Source organism: Nelumbo lutea, chromosome 8 (assembly GCF_056320005.1).
Source record: "Nelumbo lutea isolate HS-2025 chromosome 8, American lotus-T2T, whole genome shotgun sequence".
Classification (NCBI taxonomy): Eukaryota; Viridiplantae; Streptophyta; class Magnoliopsida; order Proteales; family Nelumbonaceae; genus Nelumbo; species Nelumbo lutea.
This window is the reverse complement of record NC_142691.1, coordinates 11,086,733-11,110,936: the sequence shown is the minus strand read 5'-3', so window position 1 is coordinate 11,110,936 and position 24,204 is coordinate 11,086,733. Positions and strand designations below refer to the sequence as shown.

The following is a 24,204-nucleotide window of genomic DNA, read 5'->3' as shown; positions in this document are numbered from 1 at the left end:
TTTTTTTTTGTATTTTTGTTGCATTCTCTCAATATCCTTTGTACTTTTCTCTTTTTTGTAACTTTCAGTGTACTTTTCTATACATTTTTAAGATTTCATTTATTTTCTATTTTCTTGTAGTAAAAAAAAGCTCGGGGGGCTAAGTGCCACTGTTCCTGAAGTAAAGTGGCAATTCGTAATTTACATTTTATTTTGTGATTAATAGCAAAATAATGGTCCAAAATGAACAGCAGAACGAACGAGAAATGGAGAAAAACTGTCAAAACAAGTTTTTGCCAGCTCCCTACCACCAGGTATCGGCGGAAGAGTGAAGACTCGGTGGTACAATGGCCATTATTATCAATGGAAGAAGGAGAAGCAGCAGCACTGGCATCGCCAAAGCACTCCTCGTCTTCCTCGCTTTCGCTTCTTTGTATGCAGCAGCAACAGCAGCATCAGACACCCTGAGACAAGGCCAAGTCCTCAGGGACGACCTGGTTTCTCGCAGTGGGATGTTCAAATTAGGGACCTTCAACCCCGGTGCTTCCAAGAATCGTTACTTGGGGATTTGGATGGAGGATGCAGAAGATAGAAAAGTGGTGTGGGTTGCCAATCGTGATAAACCCATCGTTGATTCCTCCGATGCTCTTATGCTCGACGACCGTGGCAATCTCAACCTTACAATCGGCGGAGGGCGGTTTATTGTTTTAAATTCCAGCCAAACAACGACGGCTGCGAATACTAGTAATTTGACTGCTACGCTTCTCGATTCCGGGAATTTTGTTTTGACAGGGGATGTGAGCTTCAATGCCAATGGGAGTGCTGGTGTGAAACGGGTAGTCTTGTGGCAGAGCTTCGATTATCCAATCGACACACTTCTGGCCGGGATGAAGCTAGGCTTCAACTTTAAGACAGGACGTAACTGGTCTCTGACTTCTTGGATAAACGACCAAATCCCTGCTCCTGAGCCTTCACTCTGGGATTGAACCCCAGCGCTACAACCCAATTGTTAATATGGCGTCGAGGGGAAGTTTATTGGAACAGTGGGGACTGGAATTTCAGTGGGAGAAGGTTTGACATCGTGCCTTGGTTTTCAACCGCGGTGTCCAATTTAAGGTACGTTTCGAATGAGGATGAGAAGTACTTCATTTTCTCTCTCTATCAGGAGGAGAGTGATTCTCGTCATGTCGTTAATGGTTGGGTCATGGATTCAGGGGGGTTGATCTTGAATTATGGGTTGGCGAAACACCTAAATTCCATGGAGTTGGCAAGAACCTCTTTAGTGCTTGAATGTCTAAATCCTTCAAACGAGCCCTATTTGAGTCCAGGGTGCGTGGAACAGAAGAAGCTGCCTGAGTGCAGGAGAGGGGACGAGGAATTCCTAGACAGAAGGGGCCGAATTTTTGGCCAGCCATTGCAGATCGACTCCGACCCAAGTCTGGGCATCACGGATTGTGATGCTAAGTGTTGGAGCATTTGTGACTGTGTAGCTTATGCCACGGCCAACGACAATGAGACTGGATGCCAGCTTTGGAACCAAGACTTTGAATTTTTCAGTGATGATTATGGGAAAGAGTATGTGATCCTTTCACGCAGTGGTTAGTCTGTCTGTCTGTCCAAAACCCTTAATTCTACAATCTAGTACTCATCTGAAGTCCAATTTAATCAGTCATTATTTTTCAATTAGGTTGAATTTGCCAATTAGAGCTCAAGGCTGAAACTCTGGTCACAGACACAGAGTTCCTGGCGAGCAAATGGCAAACACTTACTCAGTTCAAATTTCAAACCCAATTACTGTTTAGGCTGGGTAGCAAGCAGCTTGGATGAGGTCCTTCCGAACATACCCTACCTTAAGAAAAACTAATGATTTGTTATTTCATCATCATTCCTGGATGCAGGAAAGAAGTGGTGGAGATGGCTCATCATCTCAACAGTATCTGGTATAATAGTGTTGCTTCTCTTGATCTTCTTATGCCACTTAGTGAGGAAAAATAGAAGAGGAAAAGGTTAGTTGATAGGAAATGCTAAATGGGGATTAGTTTCTTATGAATTGGGCGACTGAAAAGTCTCATTTGTCTATGCTTATGGCAACAGGGGAAATGGAAATAGGTGAGGAGAAGTCATTGCTTGAGTTGGGAAGAAAAGCTTTGGATGAATTTATCGGCACTCATGAGTATGAAAATGATGGAAACAAGGATCATGAATTGAAATTATACAGTTTTTCCAGCATCATGGAAGCGACAAATAACTTTTCACCAGCAAACAAACTTGGGGAGGGTGGGTTTGGACCTGTCTACAAGGTGAGATTCAAAACTTGTGAGAAAACAAAAATGGTTTAGTATAGGTAAAAAATTAAAATCATCATAGTTTCTTTTCAAGGCAGTGCTAAACGTGGCTATTGGGGATGACCATGTGATGCAGATTTCATCTTCACTCTAAAACTCAAGACCTACCTGAACAATCTTATATGGCAGCCCTATTCAGTGGAAACTTAATAGTAGTTGTGCTCTTTTTTTTTTTTATGGATAGATAGTAATTATGCTTTAAGCATGAGAAGTTACTGGAGGAAAATTGTTTCAGGGTCAGCTAATGGGAGGACAAGAAATAGCAGTGAAAAGGCTTTCAAGAAGTTCAGGACAAGGACTAATAGAGTTCAAGAATGAGATCATACTCATTGCCAAGCTACAACATGTCAATCTTGTTAGGCTTTTAGGTTGCTGCCTACAAGGGGAGGAGAAGATATTAATATATGAGTACTTGCCCAATAAAAGCTTGGATTATTTCCTCTTTGGTTTGTGATCTTTTTTTTTTCCAACTCATTCAACCTCTTTTATTTGCTTACTCTATTAAATTAACTGGAATATCTACATGTCTGAATTTCTCCTTGAAACAGATTCTACAAAAAGGGAACAATTAGATTGGAAAAGGCGTATCAACATCATTAAGGGGATTGTTCAAGGACTTGTTTATCTCTATGAATATTCAAGATTGAGAATAATACATAGAGACTTAAAAGCCAGTAACATTTTACTAGATGATGAAATGAATCCCAAGATATCAGATTTTGGCATGGCCAGAATTTTTGGGCGGAATGAATCTGAAGCTAATACAAATAGGGTTGTCGGGACATAGTAAGTAGACATTCTACAATCAAGTGCATGCAGAGGAGAAACATTTTCCACCTCGTGAACAAGCATATTTGAATGTATAAGGACGCGAGTGGTTCACTTTTAAATACTAAAATTTGATTAATGTTGGATGCAGTGGTTATATGGCTCCTGAGTATGCCATGGAGGGTGTTTTCTCAGTGAGATCTGATGTCTACAGTTTTGGAGTCTTGTTACTAGAGATCATTAGTGGGAGGAAGAATACCAGCTTTTATCACTTTGACCGCCATATCAACCTTGTTGGATATGTAAGTAAATTTCAAATCTTCAATACTTTGAGTTGAGAAAAACTTATTAAAGTTGGCTTATAAATTAAACTGCATTGGTTTCAGGCATGGGACTTGTGGAAACAGGGTGCTAGTTTGGAGCTAATGGACTCGATATTGGGTGGTTCATGTTCTAAACAAGAGTTCTTGAGATGCATTCATGTGGGTCTCCTCTGCGTACAGGAAAATGCAATAGAAAGGCTCACCATATCAGATGTTGCTTTTATGTTAGATCATGAAACTATGCCTCTGCCTGCTCCAAAACAACCTGCGTTTTCTTTTGGAAGAGGTCTGACTGAGTTAGACTTACCCAATGCCAAGCCCAAAAACTGTTCCTTAAATGGTCTCTCGGTTTCTATTATGGATGCATGATAGAGGTGTCCACCAATCTCTCTCTCTCTCTCTCTCTCCTCTCTCTCTTCTTTATCAATTTAGTTCTTCTGTTCTTGAGATATGCTTATAACAATGTTCTGTAAAAGTCGATGTACTAACATCAGGGATTTGGAATTGCTCTTTTTATACTTACAATTTTCAGGTCCTTCTTAAGAGTTGAAATCCCTCTGAGTTTGTCGTATTTGAAGAGTCGAAATCCTATCCAGTCTTAAATCGGAGAGAAATTCGTCTATTCCAACTGTTGGAGGGAAATTGGTTTCGGTAGATACAAGTGGTCATCCGCCAAACAAAAATTTAGCAGTCCACGTACCCTTTGATTGACAGATTTCTCTCCAGTCCAAATGGATCGAGAGGATTAGTTCAACTCTTCATGTTTCTTTTGCTATTGTAAATTTGTAAGATGCGAGACGACACTTGAAATACAACTTTTCATTCTACCTACGACTCAAGTTACAAATGTTTGAACAAAAAATAATTAAGGGTAAATTACAGACATCTATCATGTAATTAGGTGGCTATTTTGCAAGAATGACCACCTTAGGGATGGCAATTTTCCTCGTCAAACCAGAGTCCACCCAGCATGGGGTGGGTTTTCCCTGATCTTAAACGGGATGGGTGGGGATGAGAAAAATATTTTTGTACTGAACTGGGGATGGGATTTGCATATAATTTCCCGAACCCAATGGTAAATTAATAAAACATACCATGATTCAATATTGATTTTTAAAATATCTTTAAGGGACTTTTTTTTTGTTATTAGTTTCAAAAATAAATCATAACCATTTCGTTTGAAAATAGATTGTTTTTTAAAATGAAAACATAAAAAAAAAAACATGTTCTTGGTTGAGTGTGTGTTTTGTTTTGAAAATTGAAACCAAAAACATGCTTTTATTTGATTATTTAACACTATGTTCCACAAATCATATAATTTTTATATTGGAAATTTTGTTTTTGTTTTAAAAACCAATATTTTGTTGGTTTCAAAAACATTTATTGTTTTTTAAAACAAAACCAGCTTGATTTTTCCTTTAAAAACAAAAACATAATTCGAAATGTTTTTTTGATGATGTGGTAATTCCAGAAACAAATGGAAAAAAAAACCTCTATTGTAGAACGCTTCCCCTAAGTTTTTCTCAAATTCTTAAAAATCCTAGGATCCCATAATTCCATTTCTAAATTACCTCCAAATTGTCATAATTCAATTCCTAAAATGCCCCTAAATTTGCATAATCATATTTCTAAAATATTCACAAATTGGATTATTTTTGGGTGGTTGCTTTGGGACAAGGAAAATTCAGGGATTCCTCGTCATTTCTGACAGGGAGCGGGTGCCCAACATCAAACCCGTTGCGTTGCCATTCCTACCCAAACTTTCTGATTGCCTCTTTAGAGGGTGTTTGGTTCCGTTTACGTTTATTCAGTAAACGTTTTATACTGGTGTGACTACAAAACCGAGAAACACATTTAATGAGGGCATTTATGTCACATAGGCACAACTAGGCACCACATCAACAAAATGCCAATAAACGCCGACCCGTTTTAGGAAGGTCCAAAATGAAGCTTCTTGAAACAGGAGAGGCGCATAAAAATCGAAGTTTGCTTTTGCAAACTTTGATACACACTAATGCAATTAATGAGGCATGATGCAGGGTGATTTGACCCGACCTCATCATAAGAGGACACGTGGACGTGACTCAACATTAGCGACAACTCAGCACGACCAGTCCGCCAAGATCCAGCATGGCAACTCGCTACGAGATGACACTTCGATTACCCCGAGCTAAGGTTCTTCCAAGTCAAGAATATCCCGAGCTAGAGGCACTTCGAGTTAAGCTCGGGAGCCTCCTAAGTTAGAATATATTTACTCCTACCCAAACCTAAGTTGGCCACCTCGGGTAGAAGCACCTCGATATGGCACCTGTAGCTCGCGAAAGAGAAACTCGGCGTATCATAGGAAGATCTCATGTCTGACAACTGTACTTGCTAAACCTAGAGACCTGCACCCACGTCTCTCGTCAGGCGGCGTTGTGCTTGCCAGCCCTGAGAGGTATCCCTTGTTTGGTAGGGCCGTACTCTGCAACGGTTACCTATGCCCACCAGCTCACCCGTGGCAAGTAACGACTGCGGCAGAGAATCAGAGGCGGTTATGCCAGATCTGTCAGGACACCACTATATAAGAGCTCTGATCCCCAATGAGCAAAGGGATTGCAACTTGCGTGATCTACACTCTAGCCCTTTTCTTTTTCTCTGCAACTCTCTCTTTCAACTCTTAGCTTTCTCTCCGAGTTACTAACTTAAGCATCGGAGTATTCCCACCGGGTGAACTCCCCGGAATCCCTTTATCTTCTTCTTCACAGGTGCTTCGTTCGCTGCCAGCTAGGAGCGCAACCACTTCCAGCTAGGAGTGGTTAGGTCGCGCATCATCAAGGCATTTGCTAGCAGGGTGCCTATGTGGTACCGTCAATAAGCGTTTACTCAATAAACGTAAACAAAACCAAACATATACTTTGTTAGCATTCCATCTATTAACCTAATGGAACATTATTTTTAAAAGTCGAAACTATCCTTACAATTTTACCCTTTTACTTAGGCCTTGTTTGGCAATACTTCGTGCTCTTGTCAAACAAGTCCTTAATTATTTTTTAAAATCAAGAGACAAAGTGCTGGAATCTAGAACTTGAGGGAGGAATTTGTCTAAAAACAAAGTTCGGAGGCTGAATTTTTCAATTTATTTAGTACACGATGGCTATCTCTAATATATTCAAAATTGAACGATCACAAGGCTATATTTGGTTTGAAGGAAAAGGTAGGGAAAGGAATGGAAAGGAAGGGAAACATATACAAACCTTGTGGAGGTTTTCCTGCCTTTTCCTACCTTTTCCTTCAAACCAAACACAAGCTCTAATTGTGATTGCATGCATGGTTAATAAAGATAACGCCACCCATGCATGTCTGAAAGAAATATTGACCATCAATGGCGGGATGAATGAATTTTCAGAGGATAGAGAGGAAGAAAAGAACGTAAACGACAAAGGAGTGGAGTTAACAACCAAAAGTGCAGGCCAGCCGCCTCTATTGACATGTAGATATATATCAAGCTATCTAGTGATTATTACCAGCTGGCTCGACCTCCACAGTGCACCATCTCTAATCTTAATGGATGTCATCAAAGCTGGCCGAAGTTCTAGCAGCACTGGCTCACCTCTCCTCTTTTTAAGAGTAGTTTTCTTGTGCTTATGTGTATTGGGACCTTGTTGTTTCTGTTCTCATGCAGCAGCAGACACCCTTACACAAGGCGAGCAGCTCAGGGGCAACCTGGTTTCTCCTAACGGTGAGTTCAAATTGGGGTTCTTCAACCCTGAAGTCTCGAAGAATCGCTACTTGGGAATTTGGATGGAGGACGGAAAAAACAGAATAGTGGTGTGGGTTGCCAATCGAGATCAACCCATCGTTGATTCCTCCGGTACTCTTGTTCTCGACGGCCGTGGCAATCTTAATCTTATAATCGGCGGAGAGCGGTCTACTGTTTTAAATTACAACCAAACAACGATGACTGCGAATACTACCAACTTGACTGCTACGCTTCTCGATTCCGGGAATTTTGTTTTGACAGGGGATGCGAGCTTCAATTCCAATGGGAGTGCCGGTGTGAAGCGGGTGGTCTTGTGGCAGAGCTTCGATTATCCAACCGACACACTTCTGGGCGGGATGAAACTAGGCTCAACTTTAAGATAGGACGTAACTGGTCTTTGACTTCTTGGATAAACGACCAAATTCCTGCTCCTGGAGCCTTCACATTAGATTTTTGTAGGAGTCGCAACTTCAATCTTTTAGTTATGGAACCTGTGGAAGGAGGTTCCATGGACCCAATCTTTTGGTTTACAATTTGATTTAGTAGAAATAAAGAAAATCTTAAACATGGCTGAAAATTTTAAGTTAAAAATGAACTTGTTTCAGGCATGGAACCTGTGGAAGGAGGACAATGGTTTGGAGCTAATGGACCCAATGTAGGGTGATTCCTGTCCTAAACAAGAAATATCCAGATGCATTCGAGTTCAAGAAAGCCCAATAGTCAGTAGATAGACCCACCATGTTAGATGTTACTTCCATGTTAACAAGTGAAAATACACCTTTGCTTCCTCCAAAACAACCAGCATTTTCTTTTGGTAGAAGTGCAGTAGAAGCACACTTACCTGAAAATTATTCCCAAAATGGTTTGTCAGTTTCTTTATTTGAAGCCCGATAAAGGTATTATTTTTTTGATAATGTTGTTATAAAGATAAGTAATTTCTATGTTTGAAAATTTCCCTTCTATTCTGCAATGTTATAATTATTCAATTGTTTAAATCATGGTTTTTGAACCGCCATTGACGGACCATTCCGACCAAGACTCATCCAGGCAATCAGTTCTGTTTTACCCCAAATCTGGTCTTTGGCAAAAAACAGTTGAATCGGTTAATAATTTGTTGACTTGATCGGTCGAACTGTCAATCCGTCCAATAGTTTTGTTCACTTTTTATTTTAATTAATTTTTTTATTTTTTTTAGAATGGGTTGTCCATTCGAACCAAATGATCGAACCATCAACCCGAAAACTAGTGGCCAGAACGGTTCTGATTCTAGGTCATTTTTTTAAAACATTGGCTTTCGAACCGTTGTTGACCCAGATAGTCAAACCGTTCGACTTGGGAACTGTCCGGGCAAATCAGTTCTGTTTTACCCTAAACCTAGTCCCTGGCCAAAATCGTCGAATCGATCAATAACCCATTAACCTAGACAATTGAACCGTTGACCCATTTAACCCATTCAGCAGTTTTGGCCATTTTTTTTATTTTAATTAATTTTTAATTTTTTGTTAGAACAGATGGCCATTCGTACCATTGATCCAGAAACCAGTGACTAAAACGGTTTTGATTCTGAGTAGTTTTTTAAAACATTGGTTTAAAATATACTCCAGATTCGAGAAGATGGATTATGGGCATGAACTATTGATCGAGTCCTGCTCATACCAACTGATGGTATGGATGCACAGAACATTTTAAGTAGATAAAATGAAAGAATGACTCAGATCTGAACTCGTGCAGCTGTGTCAAGGGCTGTGAGGTAAGGTAAGCGTGAGTACCAATTCTGTGTGAGGAGAAAATCTGAATTCAGAAAAGATTGATTTTGTGAAAAAAAATAGAACACAACTAATTGTCTCTTGGATGTATATTGCACCAAAAACTGACAAATAATTTGTTATTTAGCCTTACCGGCCGGCGATAAATAATTGGCCATTTGTTGTGGTGGTGGATTTTTTTTTAATGGCTATTAGGGTTAATTTGAATACTCTTTTTATTTGGGTAGGCCAACTGCCACTTTATTTGAATACTCTAATTGCTAAATACCTGTAGCATTGTAAAAAATGTTTATGCCGAACCCACAAATAAAGAAACCTTTTTTTTTTTTTTTAGAAAATATATGGAATTTGATTCTCTCTCTCCCTCTCTCAACGATGTCAAGGAGAAGTATCATGATTTTCTCCATTAGGTCAACAAGAAGGAAAATATGAAGAAAGGGAAGCACCAAGGCACCTTCTCTCTTTCCCTTTTTTAATCTCTCTCTCCCTGTAATGAAAAATTGGTCATGTTTCATTTTATCAAGGATATTATAAAAAAATGTAAGCACAAATTTCTTTTGGTAGAAAACCACAAACTCAAAACTGTAACCCTACAACACCCACAAAAAGGAGTTTTGATATGTTTATTTTCGGTAGGTAGGAATTTTGATATGCTGTGGGCAAGATTCAAAATATTGATACATATCAGCCTGTATCATCCCATACATATTGTAATGGTAAGTGGTTCAGGGGTAAACCGGTCTTAAACCAATTATTTTGAACCAGATTCGAAAAAATAAAAAATAAAAAAAGAGTACCGATACAGGCTGACTCAGTTTGGAGTTTGCTACGTGTACCTAATAATCTTCTGCCACGTAATAAGAACTTTTAACATTTGCAACGTGGCAGAATATGGCTTCAATTACCAACAAGATGCACCGAGTCTAGATAGCTTACACATTACCTACGTAGTACGTGTATCTGCATCAATTTTTAGGTCCTGAGTCTAAGGAGTGGGGGCCACACTTAACTAGAAGGGGAAACTAAAACTGATCACAGTCTTCCGCGTGGTCTTTGGCAGTTTAGCCCCATCGAAACTAGACGCGTCTGAAACGAAGAGAGACACTCCGATCATCAATCGTAAAAAAGTCAATAATCAACCCAACTCATTCACGTTCAGATGATGATCCAACAGTATTTCTTACTTCCTACAAACAACTCGTATCGTAGCTACCCTGCCTACCCTACCCAGTTTCCATTCTCCCTTGGAAGAGACTAAATCTGGAATTTGGGTTGATCGATCGCTCTTCTGTCAACGTTGACGGGGAAAATCGACAGACTGGGTGGCATCACATCTCATCAGTCGGCTAATTGCCCACTAACACACGCCATTTATGAGAAAATCGTTCTTCGCTTCCCCGTTGTTGTTCTTTGTTAATGGCCGTTCTCAGGAAAACCACCACCAGCAGCCACACCGCCACCACCACCGACGTCGCCAATGTACCACTTTTCCTTGTCATTTTCTCCTGCTTCTGTGCTGCCGCTGCTCTAGCGTCAGATACCCTCATACAGAACCAGCTGCTCAGGGACTGGGAGCAATTGGTGTCCGCAAATGGAGTTTTCAGGTTGGGCTTCTTCACCCCCGGCAACTCCAAGAATCGTTACTTGGGTATTTCCTACGCCAAAGCAACTAATTTCACCGTCGTCTGGGTTGCTAACCGAGACACTCCCATCACCGATTCCTCCGGAGCTCTTACCATTGACAACAATGGCACCTTGAAAATCTTGTACAGTGGAGTGAGTCCCATCGTGTTAAGTTCCAACCAATCGACGACCAGGGGTAGTAATCTCACAGCTACGTTACTGGACTCCGGCAACCTTGTGCTCAGAGAAGTTGATTCTGATGGAACTGCGGAGCGTGTTTTGTGGCAGAGTTTTGATTACCCAACAGACACGCTCTTGCCCGGGATGAAGCTGGGTTTCAACTCCAAGACCGGCCATAACTGGTCTCTTACTTCTTGGTTGAGCACAGACGACCCGTCTGGAGGGGCTTACTCTCTGGGGGGGGACCCCACCGGTACGACCCAGTTGATGGGCTGGCGTCGAGGGGATATTTACTGGAAAACTGGGATCTGGAGTAACCAAAGTTTCGAGAGCGTCCCTGAGTTGACATCAGACCATGTCAGATACAATTTCAGCTACATTTCGAATGGGAACGAGACATACTTCACGTATTCTCTTGTGAACAGCTCTTCTCCTCCTTCATTGTGGGTTCTGAATTGGCTAGGAGGTTTCAATCAATTTAAGTTTTATGAATTAGAAGACAAGTATCTCAGTTTAAGCATTCAGTGTCCACCCCATTTCTCCTCCGCCTCCCCTGCGTCCTCCTCCGATGAGGATAGACTGATGGGGTGTGTGAACCAGACGGTGGTGGAGTGCAGGAGCGGCGACCAGTTCGACCGGAGGAGGGGGTTTGTGAGTGGTTCTCCCTACAGGGCCGTGGAAAATACGAGTCTGGGACTCGTTGACTGCGATCAAATGTGCTGGAGCAATTGTTCCTGTATCGCCTATAACACATTGTATGACAACGCGACGGGATGCCGGTTTTGGAACAGAGACTCCGGTTTCCGGGAAGATAACAATTACCCCGGCGATGTCTACATCCTTCGTTCCTTCTTCAATCAAATTACGGCAACAACCAATGGAAATGGTGAGTACTTTTTTTTTTTTATGATTTGTTTATCTGTTTATCCTTTATCATTTTCTGTATTTGATTGATAGTTGGTGCTATAAGTTCGGTACAGTCTGTCCAATCACAGAGAGCATCATCTATGTTTGACTTGAATATTCAAACCAAACACTAGACTTGATCATTTGCTCATAGAATAAAGTTTCTAAAGCACATGCCCAATAAAATAAAAATAAAAGGTCGAACATGGATCATTGATAGGGACCAATTGGTTCTTGGTAATGTGTTGCGTAGGGATAACAAATGAGATAAATAAATGATTCAAGATTTCTGTTGCAGGGAAGAAGAAATGGTGGATATGGATCACCATTGGAGTAGTAGCTGGCTCTGTAATTCCTTTCTTAGTCCTCTTGTGGTGTTGTTTTAAGAGGAGAATTTTCAAGTCAGACGGTAATCTCTCATAGTTAATATAAAACACTGAAAGCAATTTTCTCTCATAAGGTTTCATCATTTGAATGAATGAAATTTCTCTGTCTGTCCAGCAGAAGAAAAAGAAAAAAGCCAAGAGATGTTACTACTTGAGTTAGGAACTAATTTATCACCTTCCCAAAAATTGCGAAACTCAAGTTATCTGGAAAATGATGGGACAAAGGATCATGAGTTGAACCTGTTCAGTCTGGCTAGTATTAGAGTTGCCACAGATTATTTCTCTTTAGAAAATAAGCTTGGGCAGGGTGGATTTGGACCTGTTTACAAGGTAAACATACAATTGGGTATTTAGGTTTTCTTTTTCTTCATATTTACTACATGAAACTTCTTTCTTTATGTGCTTTAGACATGACAATTAAGGACTCTTAACTGCTTCAGGGAAAATTACCAGAGGGAGAAGAGATTGCAGTGAAGAGGCTTTCAAGAAAGTCAGGACAAGGAGCAGAGGAATTCAAAAATGAGCTCTTACTTATTGCCAAACTCCAGCATATGAACCTTGTTAGGCTTCTGGGTTGCTGCATTGAAGGGGAAGAAAAGATGTTAATCTATGAGTACATGCCCAACAAAAGCTTGGACTCCTTTGTCTTTGGTACTTTCTGCTTCATCTGTTTTTACTTGGTATCCAATGCTTCTGGGTTTTATTTATTCATTCATCAGTCTTTTCTTTGATTGTTTATATATCCAAATTTTCACTTTGAGACAGATCCTACTAAAAGGCAACTCTTAGATTGGAAGAAACGTTTCAACATCATTGAAGGGATTGCTCAGGGGCTCCTTTACCTTCACAAATATTCTAGACTCAGAGTAATACACAGAGATCTAAAAGCAAGTAACATTTTATTGGATGATGAGTTGAACCCTAAAATATCAGATTTTGGAATGGCTAGAATCTTTGGGCAAAATGAATCTGAAGCAAACACCAACAGAGTTGTTGGGACATAGTAAGTGAAGAACCCTGCAACTTAATTTGCATCTAAGCCATTCCTCTTCCCTCTGAATATTATAAACTTAACTCTAACGTTTGATTGCAGTGGATACATGTCACCAGAGTACGCCATGGAGGGAATTTTCTCAGTTAAATCTGATGTCTATAGCTTTGGGGTCTTACTATTGGAGATTGTGAGTGGTAGGAAGAACAGTGTTTGCTATGAGTTCGACCCCCCACTCACTCTTCTTGGATATGTAAGTTTTCAAGATAAAACTGATGAACTTTTAATTGTAAACCAAATCGAAGCTTTTAAAACTTTCACCCAAATTAAGCTGATGAGTCTGTCTAACATGACAAATGAAATTTTGGAATTGTTTCAGGCCTGGCAGCTGTGGAAAGAAGGTGAGGGCCAAAAGATAATAGATCCAGTGTTGGGTTGCTCATATCCCAAAGATGAAGCACTCAGATGCATTCATGCGGGTCTGTTGTGTGTACAAGAAAGTGCAATTGATAGACCCACAATGGCAGATGTTGTTAGCATGCTTAGCAATGAAATCATACAGCCACCTGATCCTAAGCAACCCGCACGTTTAAGTGGTAGATCAAGTATAATAGATAGAGATTCAGAAAGAGGCAGATCGGATTGTTGTTCTGCTAATGAACTTTCTATTTCTGTGATGGAAGGCCGATAGAGATATTTGCTCATTGAAGAAGCTTGACACCATGATCTCATTTTTTATGACTAGAATGTATTTTTACAGTTATACATATACAGAGCATGTATATTTGTACAGAAGCGAATTGATGACTCTAGCCTGTGCTTATTTTGGTATATATATATATATAGGTTCTGTTTGGTATCATTCCTGCAATGTTTTGAGTTGAAACAGCGTTAATACTTGATCCTATTTGGTGAGAAACTTCAGTTTTTCATCCATATGAGCACCACATTGATCAGGGTGTTGGTAGCAAAAGTAAATAAATAAAAATTCTTGTTTTAAAATCCCACTCTCAGATTTCCATATCCCCTGTTTCGTTACATTCTCTGTTCTCCCCTCGAGCTCCTCTCTCTCTCTCTCTCTCACTCTCTCTCTCTCTCTCTCTCACTCTCTCTCTCTCTCTTCAACAACCACCCCTGTCTCAACTCTCAATTACGAGAGTGCCGCTGCAACTATGAATTGTCGCCGGTTTTGCTACTTGCAAAGCTGTTCTTCCTCCACGTTGACCATGCGAGATTTCTCTTTGAGACTACAACTGCTGTGGAGACGTTTTTCCCATTCCTGGACATGTCCTCTCCCAACAAGAGCTAGAAAACCTTTCCTTCATCATTTCGACTTCTAGAAGCAGAATCCCACCAGTTAAAAGACCATGCTCAGAATTCATGAGGAAGAATTTTACCACAAAATGCACAAGTTAGTATACAGAATTACAAATGAATCACCACTCAAAGTAGAGAAGCCGGTGGTTTCTGTGATTGATCTATCTTATTGACCCCCCAAGGAGAGAAGGGGATGATAGCCTGGTTCATAAAGATCACCAGTGCTCCAGAAGCTGTCTATCTCAAACGTTAAAGCTTCTTTTATCCAAACCCTTAGGCTATGCTTAGTTTGAAGGAAAAGGTAGGGAAAGGAAGGGAAAGGTAGGAAAATCTATACAAGGAAAAGGTCATCGGTGATAGAAATTGAGGAGACCTTTACAAACCTTGTATAAATTTCCTTACCTTTCCCTGCCTTTTCCTTCAAACCAAACATGGTAGTAGCTTGGGAGAGAGAGGAGACCTTCCCTCTGAAAATCAATTTGGAGGGCAAAATGGATATTTGACTTTTTTCGTCCATGTTTAATGGTTCTTGGAAGATTTAGACAATTGTCTGAAACAATAGTACACTTAATCAATTAGTTAAATTATAGGAGTAATTTAAGAAATTTACCCATATATTTATAATGACAATTGTATGTCAACTTAAAAATAGTCAACTTTTTCAAATTTTAATATATATATATTCTATCAAACTAAATAGGAGATAGGATTAATGGCTGTTCAGCAGGTTGTGAAACCATTAATAAGGCTCCAAACCAGTCATAAAATACATAAAACCCACAATCATTCAACCTCTCACTGTGTATAATATGTGTTCATATTCTTATTATATAAAACAGAAAGCAAGAAATAAAAAATCCAGGCCACGCACACACACCAGAGATGATCATTTGAAGACGAAAACAGAAAGCTTGACATGATCATTTGAAGGCGAGACATGCCCTGCATTAGTCAACCAATCTGCAGAAAAATTTGTTTCACTGAAAACATGCGAGCATTGGACTTTAAGACACCTGCTGCTGCATATGTTGTAGTTTTCTTAGGTTACACTAGATTTGAATCTCCCTCAATGACAATGTTCTGTACTTAGAAACCTGAAGCTAAAGAATGAGCTTCCACCGCTGATAAATCCACACCCCTAATCAGAAGCAAATCCCACATTGTAGATTCTAAAAACAAACAAAAAATATATATCAATTGAGAGAGATCTAGAGAGAGAGAGAGTTCAAAGAAACCTATCCAGCAATATAATTAATTCCTACAGGATTTACCTATAAGTTTTCAGAAGACCATCCAAAACCAGCTTTCCAGTAGTGATTGATTTTGGAAATGTGTTGAACTTTTGTACGATCTGGGCTAGCTTCACCACGCAGCCGTTCTACAAGTTCCGTGGATACATCCTCCAAGGTTAGTTCCTTCAATTTGGTAAGGTGTTGAATACCATGAGGGATCATCTTTAACCTCTTAGAACCACTCAGCCATAGATCTTCAACATTTGGCAATCCTCCTTGCTCAATATCTACTTGATTTAGTAGTGGCAAATTCCATAGTCTCAGTATCTTCAGGTTAGGGAACCACCCTTGTGTGAACCGCAACCTTGATCCATCATATGCATTGAAGAGAGTAAGGTGCTGAAGTTTGGACAGTGCTTGAATGGATGGAATAGGATCGTCTCTCAGCCGGGACCATTTCAAAAACAAGAAGGTCAAAGATTGAAGCGAAGGAAACCATTTAGGAATCCTGCCTAGTTTGCCAACCAAAGTGACTCTGGAGAGATGAAGAGGAGGTTGCTCTAGGGTGTCCATCTTAAGTGATACATTCTCATCAGTAGCCATCACAAATAGGCGATGGAGTTGTTTCATCTTCTGAATTGAGTTACACAGCTCTATCCCTGCATTTGCTCTGATCTTAGTTACCTCAAACCTTTTGAGTTGGGTCAATTCGCCAAGTTTTCTTATCATGTCAACTTCTGCTGCTTCAATGGATGCTAAGACCTGAAGGCTCTTTAACCTGACTATGTCCGGTGGAGCCCATGTGCCACTTAAATGATCAAAAGTAGCATAGCTTTTAAGATTGTAATGATACATGATTAGCTGGCGCAAATTCTTCAAATTCACAATGTCACCTGGAAGAACCTTCACCTCTGTATCGCTAATGTCTAGAGTCAGCAGGTTTATAAGATGTCCAAAGGGGTATGGAAGCTCTGTAATAAGAGTCTTTCTTAAATTCAAGTATTGCAAATTGAATAGGCTAGTTACTTCATTTGGAACTGTCTTGATGGGAACCCCCTGAAGATCTAAAACTCTTAGCAGCCGAAATTTAGGCAAAAGGGTGTTCAGTAGAGACTGATGAGAAATGGCTCCATCATCAGCAGTAGCAGAAAATACAAGCAAGGAGCGAAGCTGAGACATCTGGGAGCCTGATTGGATATGATCATTGAATTTGTGCACTGCTAACCGTCTTGGTCTGCCATCATTGTTATTGTCTAGAACAAAAAAGTTATGCTCTTTCGAAATGGAGAGACCTACCTCACGCATAACATCGTGCATTCTACATTCTTTTGGCCTGCCATTGTTGTTCTTCCTTACAACTTGAAGCATGTTTCGATTAATTAGATCTGTAAGGTAACTATCTGCAACCTTCTCCAAAGTTCTGTTTTCCCTCTTTTCTACAAACCCTTCTGCTATCCATAGCCTAATGAGTCTCTTCCGTCGAATCACATAGTCTTCAGGAAACAAACAGCAATACAGGAAACAATGCTTGAGGTAGTAAGGCAAATCACTGAAACTTAGAGACAAGATGCTTTTCACGGGCTCTAGCAAAGGATTGTTTCCGAGCTCGCTGTTGAGGCTCTCAATGACTTCACTCCACTCCTGCTCCATCACGCCTTTAGAATGCATAAGACTGCCCATAGCTATGATAGCCAGTGGCAGTCCATTACATTTTTCAGCCAGAGCTCGAGCTGTTTGTTCCAGTTGTTCTGGGCAACCCTTATCTGCTGAGAATGCTTTTCTGCAGAAGAGGTCCCAAGCTGCTTCTTTTGGGAGGCGTTTAAGGTAGTAAATATGTTTTCTACGTTCAAAAGAAAAGTTAGCGATATTCTCTTTTCGAGTTGTAAGCAAGACCCTACTTCCATGTTTATTACGTGGTAGTGCACTGCTTATTTTCAGCCATAGATTATCATCGATATCCCACATATCATCTAAAACAATCACATACCTCTGTTTCTCCAAGTGGTTGCGAAGTGTCTTCACCAGATGAGAGTAATCCATTGATTTTGTTGTCTCAACTAGCTGACAATAATTCGTTGTGATCAAATCATCTGGACCCATTTTCTTATTCACCATGAACTCTTTTATCATGCTTCTGAGTAGATTCTCGACATTAGAAGCTGCTTGCGATACAGTGACCCAAGCGTAGCATGAGAAAGATTTCTTCTCAATTTCAGCGTTGTAGACTTTCGTAACGAGGGTAGTCTTTCCTGAACCACCCATTCCCACCACCGGAATTACAGTGCATTCTGGTTCCTTATCCAACAACCATCCCGTTAGAATCTCTTCATGCTCCTCAAATCCTAGCACACTGTCACCCTCAATAAAAGGAAATGGCCCTAGCTGGTGTTGCGACCTCCTGGAAGAACTAGTATGACTCCCTTCTGTGCTGTTGGAATCATAACGTTTTCTTCTTTCTGGAATTTCTTTGATCTTCTTGTTGATTTCTTGTAACCTTTTAGCCATTTCATGCTTCACCCAGGTATTCTTTGGGAGTTTAGCAGTTTGAACAATGGCGTTCTTGAATTTGCTGCGTTTGCGTTGGCTGTTCATTAGATACCTGAACTCATCAATGATGTCTTCCACATCGTAAACCATATCTCTCACTTGCTTCACCTGAGTCTTTACCACTTCATGAGTCAACTTCATTCTTTCTGCATCCTTCAGGAAAGATATCATGCTCTCTAACTCACGCTTAATTTCATTGAACTCGGAGCGCACTCCTATTATGGATGATCCCTCCTTCTCAACCAAGGATAGTATGTTTCCTACCAAAGCTTGCACAAGACCATCGGCCATGGCTTCTCGCTCTCACTATCTTGGATCTGCAGGTAAAACGTAACCTCTTTGCTCCTTTCATTTCAATTACCCTTTCTGATAATTTCTCATTGGTCCCACTATCAGCAGCCGCAGCCAGCTCTTAAACTAAAATCTTTGAAGATTCGTCTGCATTAATGCTTGTAGGGAATACAAATGTTAATGCACTCTCAAAGGGGCAAAGGAGGGCATTTAATTTTTGTCTTCCACAGCCGAATATGCTAAAAAGTAAAAACTCGATGCAATGGAGGTAGCAGAATTAATTTTTGGCATGTAAATTTCACATCCCTGCCGTGTATTCAGAATATCGGGAGGTCGTTATCGGGAGATGTTCCCAATACACGAAGGGGATGTGCGGTGGGACATTGTGGGGGCTGATTCGGTCTCGTTTTCATGATGGGTCCCATTTTAGAAGAGAAAAGAAGGTTGCTCAGGCTGTATTTCGTTTGGGAGAGAAGGTAGGGAATAGTGGGAAAACCTATTCAAGAACTGTGAAGATTTTCCTATCTTTCCCTTCCCTAGTCCTTACCCTATATTTTCTTTCAACCAAACACAACCTTCATTAAATTAAATGAGTCAACATAAAAAACAAAGCATCTCTTTCTAATTGCCGGCATCTCTAGAGGCGTTTAATGTGATAATACAAACTCATGAAGCTTGACATATATATTGGACCCATTTGCATTGGACATTTGGACCTTGACTTTGTTTAACATTATTGGCCTACAGTTTCTGTCAAGGGAAATAAATGAAATTAATATTCTGACCAAATTCCAACAAACGAGTGTAACGGTTGTTGTTTCTCTTAAGAATTTCGTTATCTAAGCCATATTCTGACCAAATTACAAATGATCATCACTCACTAGTCGCTATATAGATGGAAAATTCATAACAAATGAATCAAATTTTGAACCAGAGGTTGAGAAGGAATGAACAATCCAAAACAAATGAATCAAGAGGGGCTCAATTTGTTAAAAAAACACGAATGAAATAAAATTTGTGCCGGTCTTAGGGCTGGTTCATAGGTTCAGAAGGAATGAACAGAGAAAATAGGCCATTATAAAAGATTAAATGTCACTCTCCGACGAGAGGAGGTATATTGGGTTCAAATATATCCAGAATGAATTGATTGAATAGTGGAGATAAATACGATTTTTTTTTTTCAATCTACCACCAAGATATAGAAATAAAATTTTTAAAATTAGAGACCAAAATAATAATCGGGTCACAAACCCAACTAAATGGGTGATCATGGGTCAGCCCGATCTTAGCACCTATGTCATCTAATTATAAAAGTTTAGTTATTTAGAAAAGTTTAATCAAACTAATGTTAATATATGAAAACAAAAACATTACACAAGCCTATTTTAGACTGGGTTTGGTTAGGCTTTGAGCTTATAGCAGAAAAAATAGGGCATAGGCCTCATTTAACTCCTTTACTTGAATTAGCTTGGCTTGACCATCTTTGATCAGTTCGCATCACCGCCCCACCGCGTGCGACGCTAAATGGATGGACGTTAAAAGGGTTTTAGTCTGCGAGTTTTTCCTCCATTTCCACTGGACACCCACTGAGACTCTCCATCGCCTGGACATCCACTCTCCTCCCTTAAATCGTTAAAATCAAAAACCGGATTCTCAATGACAAGGCTAGCGCTGTAAAGCGTCCCTCTACAGAGAGGGTGTTAAAGAAGCAATCGGTGGGCCGGTAAGTGGCCCACCGAACTGAGCCCACCAAATATTAATCGGTGGCACACCTATCAAGACCACCGTTTGGGTTTTCTTAACAATGAAGGCTCTTTCTTCATAATATCCATTATACCGCTCAGCTCAAATATAATTAGGGGTGCTCCTCGTCTGTTATTTCTCATCCCATTTTCATTTAATTTCTTTACGGTGTGTTGAGAGGAGTGAAGTGTTGGCTGTATTGGGTATTGGATACGGTTGTGATTTTAGTGAAGTCATTTTTGTATTTTCTCTTGTTTATAATGAGAAAGAAATCTCCGAGTTGCTGCCTGTGGATATAGCAATTTGGTCAAATCACGTTAAATCCGGTGTTCTCTTCTTTCTTTCTTTATTGTTATCTGCTTTTGTTTCTTTCTGTGCACATACAAATTACGCTATTCGTTGTGCCACTCCAACAATTGGTATTAGAGCTTCACGGTTCTGTTTCGGGATTCTACCAAACTCTATATTTGCTACTTCTGTATTGCACGTGTTGAATATGGCAACTTCGAGCTCCACCTGGTTCGATATACTGGAATTCAACGGATCCAACTATGCAATCTAGAAGTTGAAGATGCATGTTGTGTTGGTGAAAGAAGATTATGCAATTGCCTTAGAAGAAAAATAAAAGAAGCATGCTAATATGAAAGATGAAGATTTTAAGAAGAAAAATCAGATAGTCACAGTTGATATTCTTCTTGCTTTCAAAGATTCAGTTCTATTCAACGTTTCTGAGAAAACCACTGCCAAAGATTTATGGGACAAGTTGCAGAATCTCTACGAGGGGAAATCGATGTCCAACAAAACCTTTCTTCGACGACAACTTTATAACCTAAGGATGAAGGGCAGTGCCTCTCTACAAGAACACTTGAATGAATTTAAACTCTAGTAAGCAAATTAGTAGTTGTTGAGGTGCGTACTGATGACAAAGAAAATGTTACTCTTTTTGCTTTTCTCTATGTCATACTCTTAGGATAATTTGATATTGAATTTAAGTAATACTAAAGATCTATCATTAGAATCTACTATTTCTATGTTGCTTACGGAAAAATCTCGTACAAAGTTGGTGAGAATTCTTCAGGTGATGCAATGATGGTACGAGGTAGATCGAATGAAAAAAATCACTCTAACAGAAATCAAATGATATCCAAGTCAAGAGGCAACAAGAAAAGACTTAAGTGTTGGAATTGCATTAAGAATGGTCACCTTCGAAAAGATTATCGGCAACCCAGAGTATATCAAAATCGGCGCAACTCTGACAAAGATTCAACTTTAAATAATTCCCAATGATACACCACAGAAGGAAGTGATTCATCAAAAGATGGTGAGGTATTGTCAATTGACTCATGTGAAAACTTAAAACATAACTGGATATTAGATTCGGGTGCTTCTTTCCATATGACACTATGCAGAAATTGGTTCTACACATATCAATTGTACGATGGTGAGACTGTTTACATGAGCGATAATAGCACATACAAAATAGTGGGAGTTGGAGACGTCAGAATTACTATGTTTGACGGTATCACTCGTACAATCTCTGGTGTACAGTATGTTCTTGGACTACAAAAAAGTCTCCTGTCACTAGGAAAGTTTGATGAGGACGGTTATAAGTTTTCTGGAGAAAAAGGCTAATTGAAGATCAATAAATGAGCTATAGTAATTGCAAAGGAAATTTACAAGGAAAGCTATACCACTAGATCAGGGATACCATGGTCGGCGATGCCATTGTTGCAAATGCTGTGACCGATTCCGTTATGATTTGGCACAGATGTTTGGGTCATATGAGCAAGCAAGAACTTAAAGTACTTTTTGATCAAAATCTACTTCCTTGGTTTAGAATCTACTGATTTGAATTTCTGTGAAGATTGTTTATTTGGGAAACACCATAGAGCTAGTTTTCCCAAGTTTAAAGCTAGAAGTAGAGAGGTATTAGATCTAATACACTCTCGTGCACAGGAAGTTACGATGAAATCTCTTGGAGGTTCGTTATACTTTGTCTCTTTTATTGATGATTTCTCTAAGAAAGTTTGGGTGTATATGCTCCGAAGGAAGAGTGATACCTTTTCATATTTTAAAAAGTTCAAAACTCGATTGAAAATCGAAAGGGGAAAATAATTAAGTGTCTGATAAACGATAATGGGAATGAATATACCTCGAAAGAATTTAAATATTTCCGTAGTGAACACGACATTTCGAGACAATATACGGTTCCTCGAACTCCACAACAAAATGAAGTTGCTAAACGGATAAACCATACACTTATGGATCAAGCTAGAAGCATTTTAAGTGCAATTGGGCAGGAACAATGCTTTTAGGTAGAAGTAATCAATACAATATGCTATCTAGTAAATCGCTTCCCCATTATTACACTTGATTACAAAATTCGAAAAGAGGTATGGTTAGGAAGCCCTATTAATTATCCTTTCCTGCGTACCTTTGGTTGTGATGCTTATGTTTGGATTCCTAAAGAGTAGAAGGCCAAGATAGATGCAAGGTCCAAAAAGTGTAATTTTCTTAGCAATGCAGAAGGTACAAAGGGGTATAAATTGTGGGATCCTACTACCCACAAGATAGTTGTTAGCTGAGATGTTGTCTTTAATGAAGATTCAATGCAAAAAGAATCAAGTTCTGAGACAATAGAGAAAGTTGAAGTAAACTATTTTCAAAAGATTCAGGAGCAACAAATTGATACAACTATTAATGTACCTGAAGAGCACGTTGAAAATTCTGAATGAGAGACACGATGATCAAGGTCGATCAAGGAGAGCTACAAGACCTCGTATCTGGTTTCAGGATTATGTAACTACTTATGCTTGCATAATAGAAGAGCATGAGCCTTGTTCATACCAAGAAATATGCAAATATCCAAATGCTCATCATTGGCAAGTGGCTATTGAGGAAGAAATGGAAGCTCTGAAGAAAAACAAACATTGGGAGTTAGTCAAACTACCTAAGAATCGAAAGGCCATCGATTGTAAATGGGTGTACAAACTCAAAAAGGACACTAGCGGGAATGTTGAAAGATACAAAGCTTGACTTGCTGCAAAAGGATATATTCAGAAATCAAGTATCGACTTCAACAAAATATTTTCTCCTGTTGTTCGTTTAAGTACTATTCATATGACTCAACCTAAAGGCTTTGTCGATGACGACAAAAATGATCTAGTTTGTCGGCTAACCAAATTGCTTTACGGTCTAAAACAGGCACCAAGGTATTGATATAAGTGATTTGATTCCTTCATTGTGAGCTTGGGCTTTAGCAAATGTGAAGCAGATCATTGTGCCTACACATTCTTTGGTAATGATCACTTCATCATTTTGATGTTATATGTTGATGAGATGCTAGTTTAAGGCACTGACAAAAAAAGTATCTCAACACCGAAAGCTTGTCTAACTAGGGAGTTTGACATGAAGGATCTGAGGGTAATTAATTAGATTCTTAGGATGACGGTATATAGGGACAAAAAGAACAGAAGATTTTGGATAATTTAGAAGAGTTATGTTCAAAGGATCTTGCACCGTTTCATCATATAAGAATCCAAACCAGTTAGTATCCCATTCCTTGTTGGTTGCAAGTTGTCTTCGGAATAATCCCCTAGCACTAAAGCTAAGAAGACAAAGATGTCCCACATACCATATTCATCAGTAGTAGGGAGCCTTATATTTGCTATGGTATGCACCAGACCAGACATTGCACAAGCAGTGGGAGCAGTCAATAAGTTCATGGCAAATCTAGGAAGAGATCATTGGATTGTGGTGAAAAGAATCCTTTGTTATTTGAATGGTACTTCTGAAATCTCCATTTGTTATAGTGGCCAAAGCTTAAAGCTAGTTAGTTATGTGGATGTAGACTATGCAGGAGATCGCGATAATAAAAAATCAACTACTGGTTACATGTTTTCTTTAGCTAATGGTGCAGTGTATTGGGCATCAAAATTGCAGTCTATGGTGGCCTTATCTACAACATAAATAGAAAATATGCCAGCTACACAAGCATGCAAAAAAAGTATTTGGCTAAAGAGGTTGCTTGAAGAATTCCACATTAAGCAAGAAGTGGTGACTATT

The 24,204-nt window shown here is 39.5% G+C and overlaps 1 protein-coding gene and 1 pseudogene across 2 annotated transcripts; one reads left to right on the top strand and one right to left on the bottom strand.

The window, feature by feature from the left end:
- Window positions 1-245: 245 nt before the first annotated feature.
- On the top strand, window positions 246-13,871 carry LOC148842701 (uncharacterized). The gene is given in 16 exon segments (XM_088957898.1): window positions 246-942; window positions 945-1,577; window positions 1,878-1,985; window positions 2,074-2,279; window positions 2,560-2,770; window positions 2,873-3,110; window positions 3,244-3,394; window positions 3,479-3,782; window positions 7,080-7,451; window positions 10,302-11,612; window positions 11,931-12,041; window positions 12,134-12,348; window positions 12,459-12,669; window positions 12,784-13,021; window positions 13,112-13,262; window positions 13,389-13,871. Coding segments are annotated over 16 exon segments (5,388 nt in total). The 5' UTR covers window positions 246-326; the 3' UTR covers window positions 13,701-13,871.
- Window positions 13,872-15,011: 1,140 nt separating this feature from the next.
- Window positions 15,012-18,496, bottom strand: LOC148842700 (disease resistance protein RPM1 pseudogene; annotated as a pseudogene). The gene is made up of 2 exons (XR_016103761.1): window positions 15,598-18,496; window positions 15,012-15,495 (listed from the first exon to the last, which is right to left on the bottom strand). The product of XR_016103761.1 is annotated as a disease resistance protein RPM1 pseudogene (transcript).
- Window positions 18,497-24,204: the final 5,708 nt, after the last annotated feature.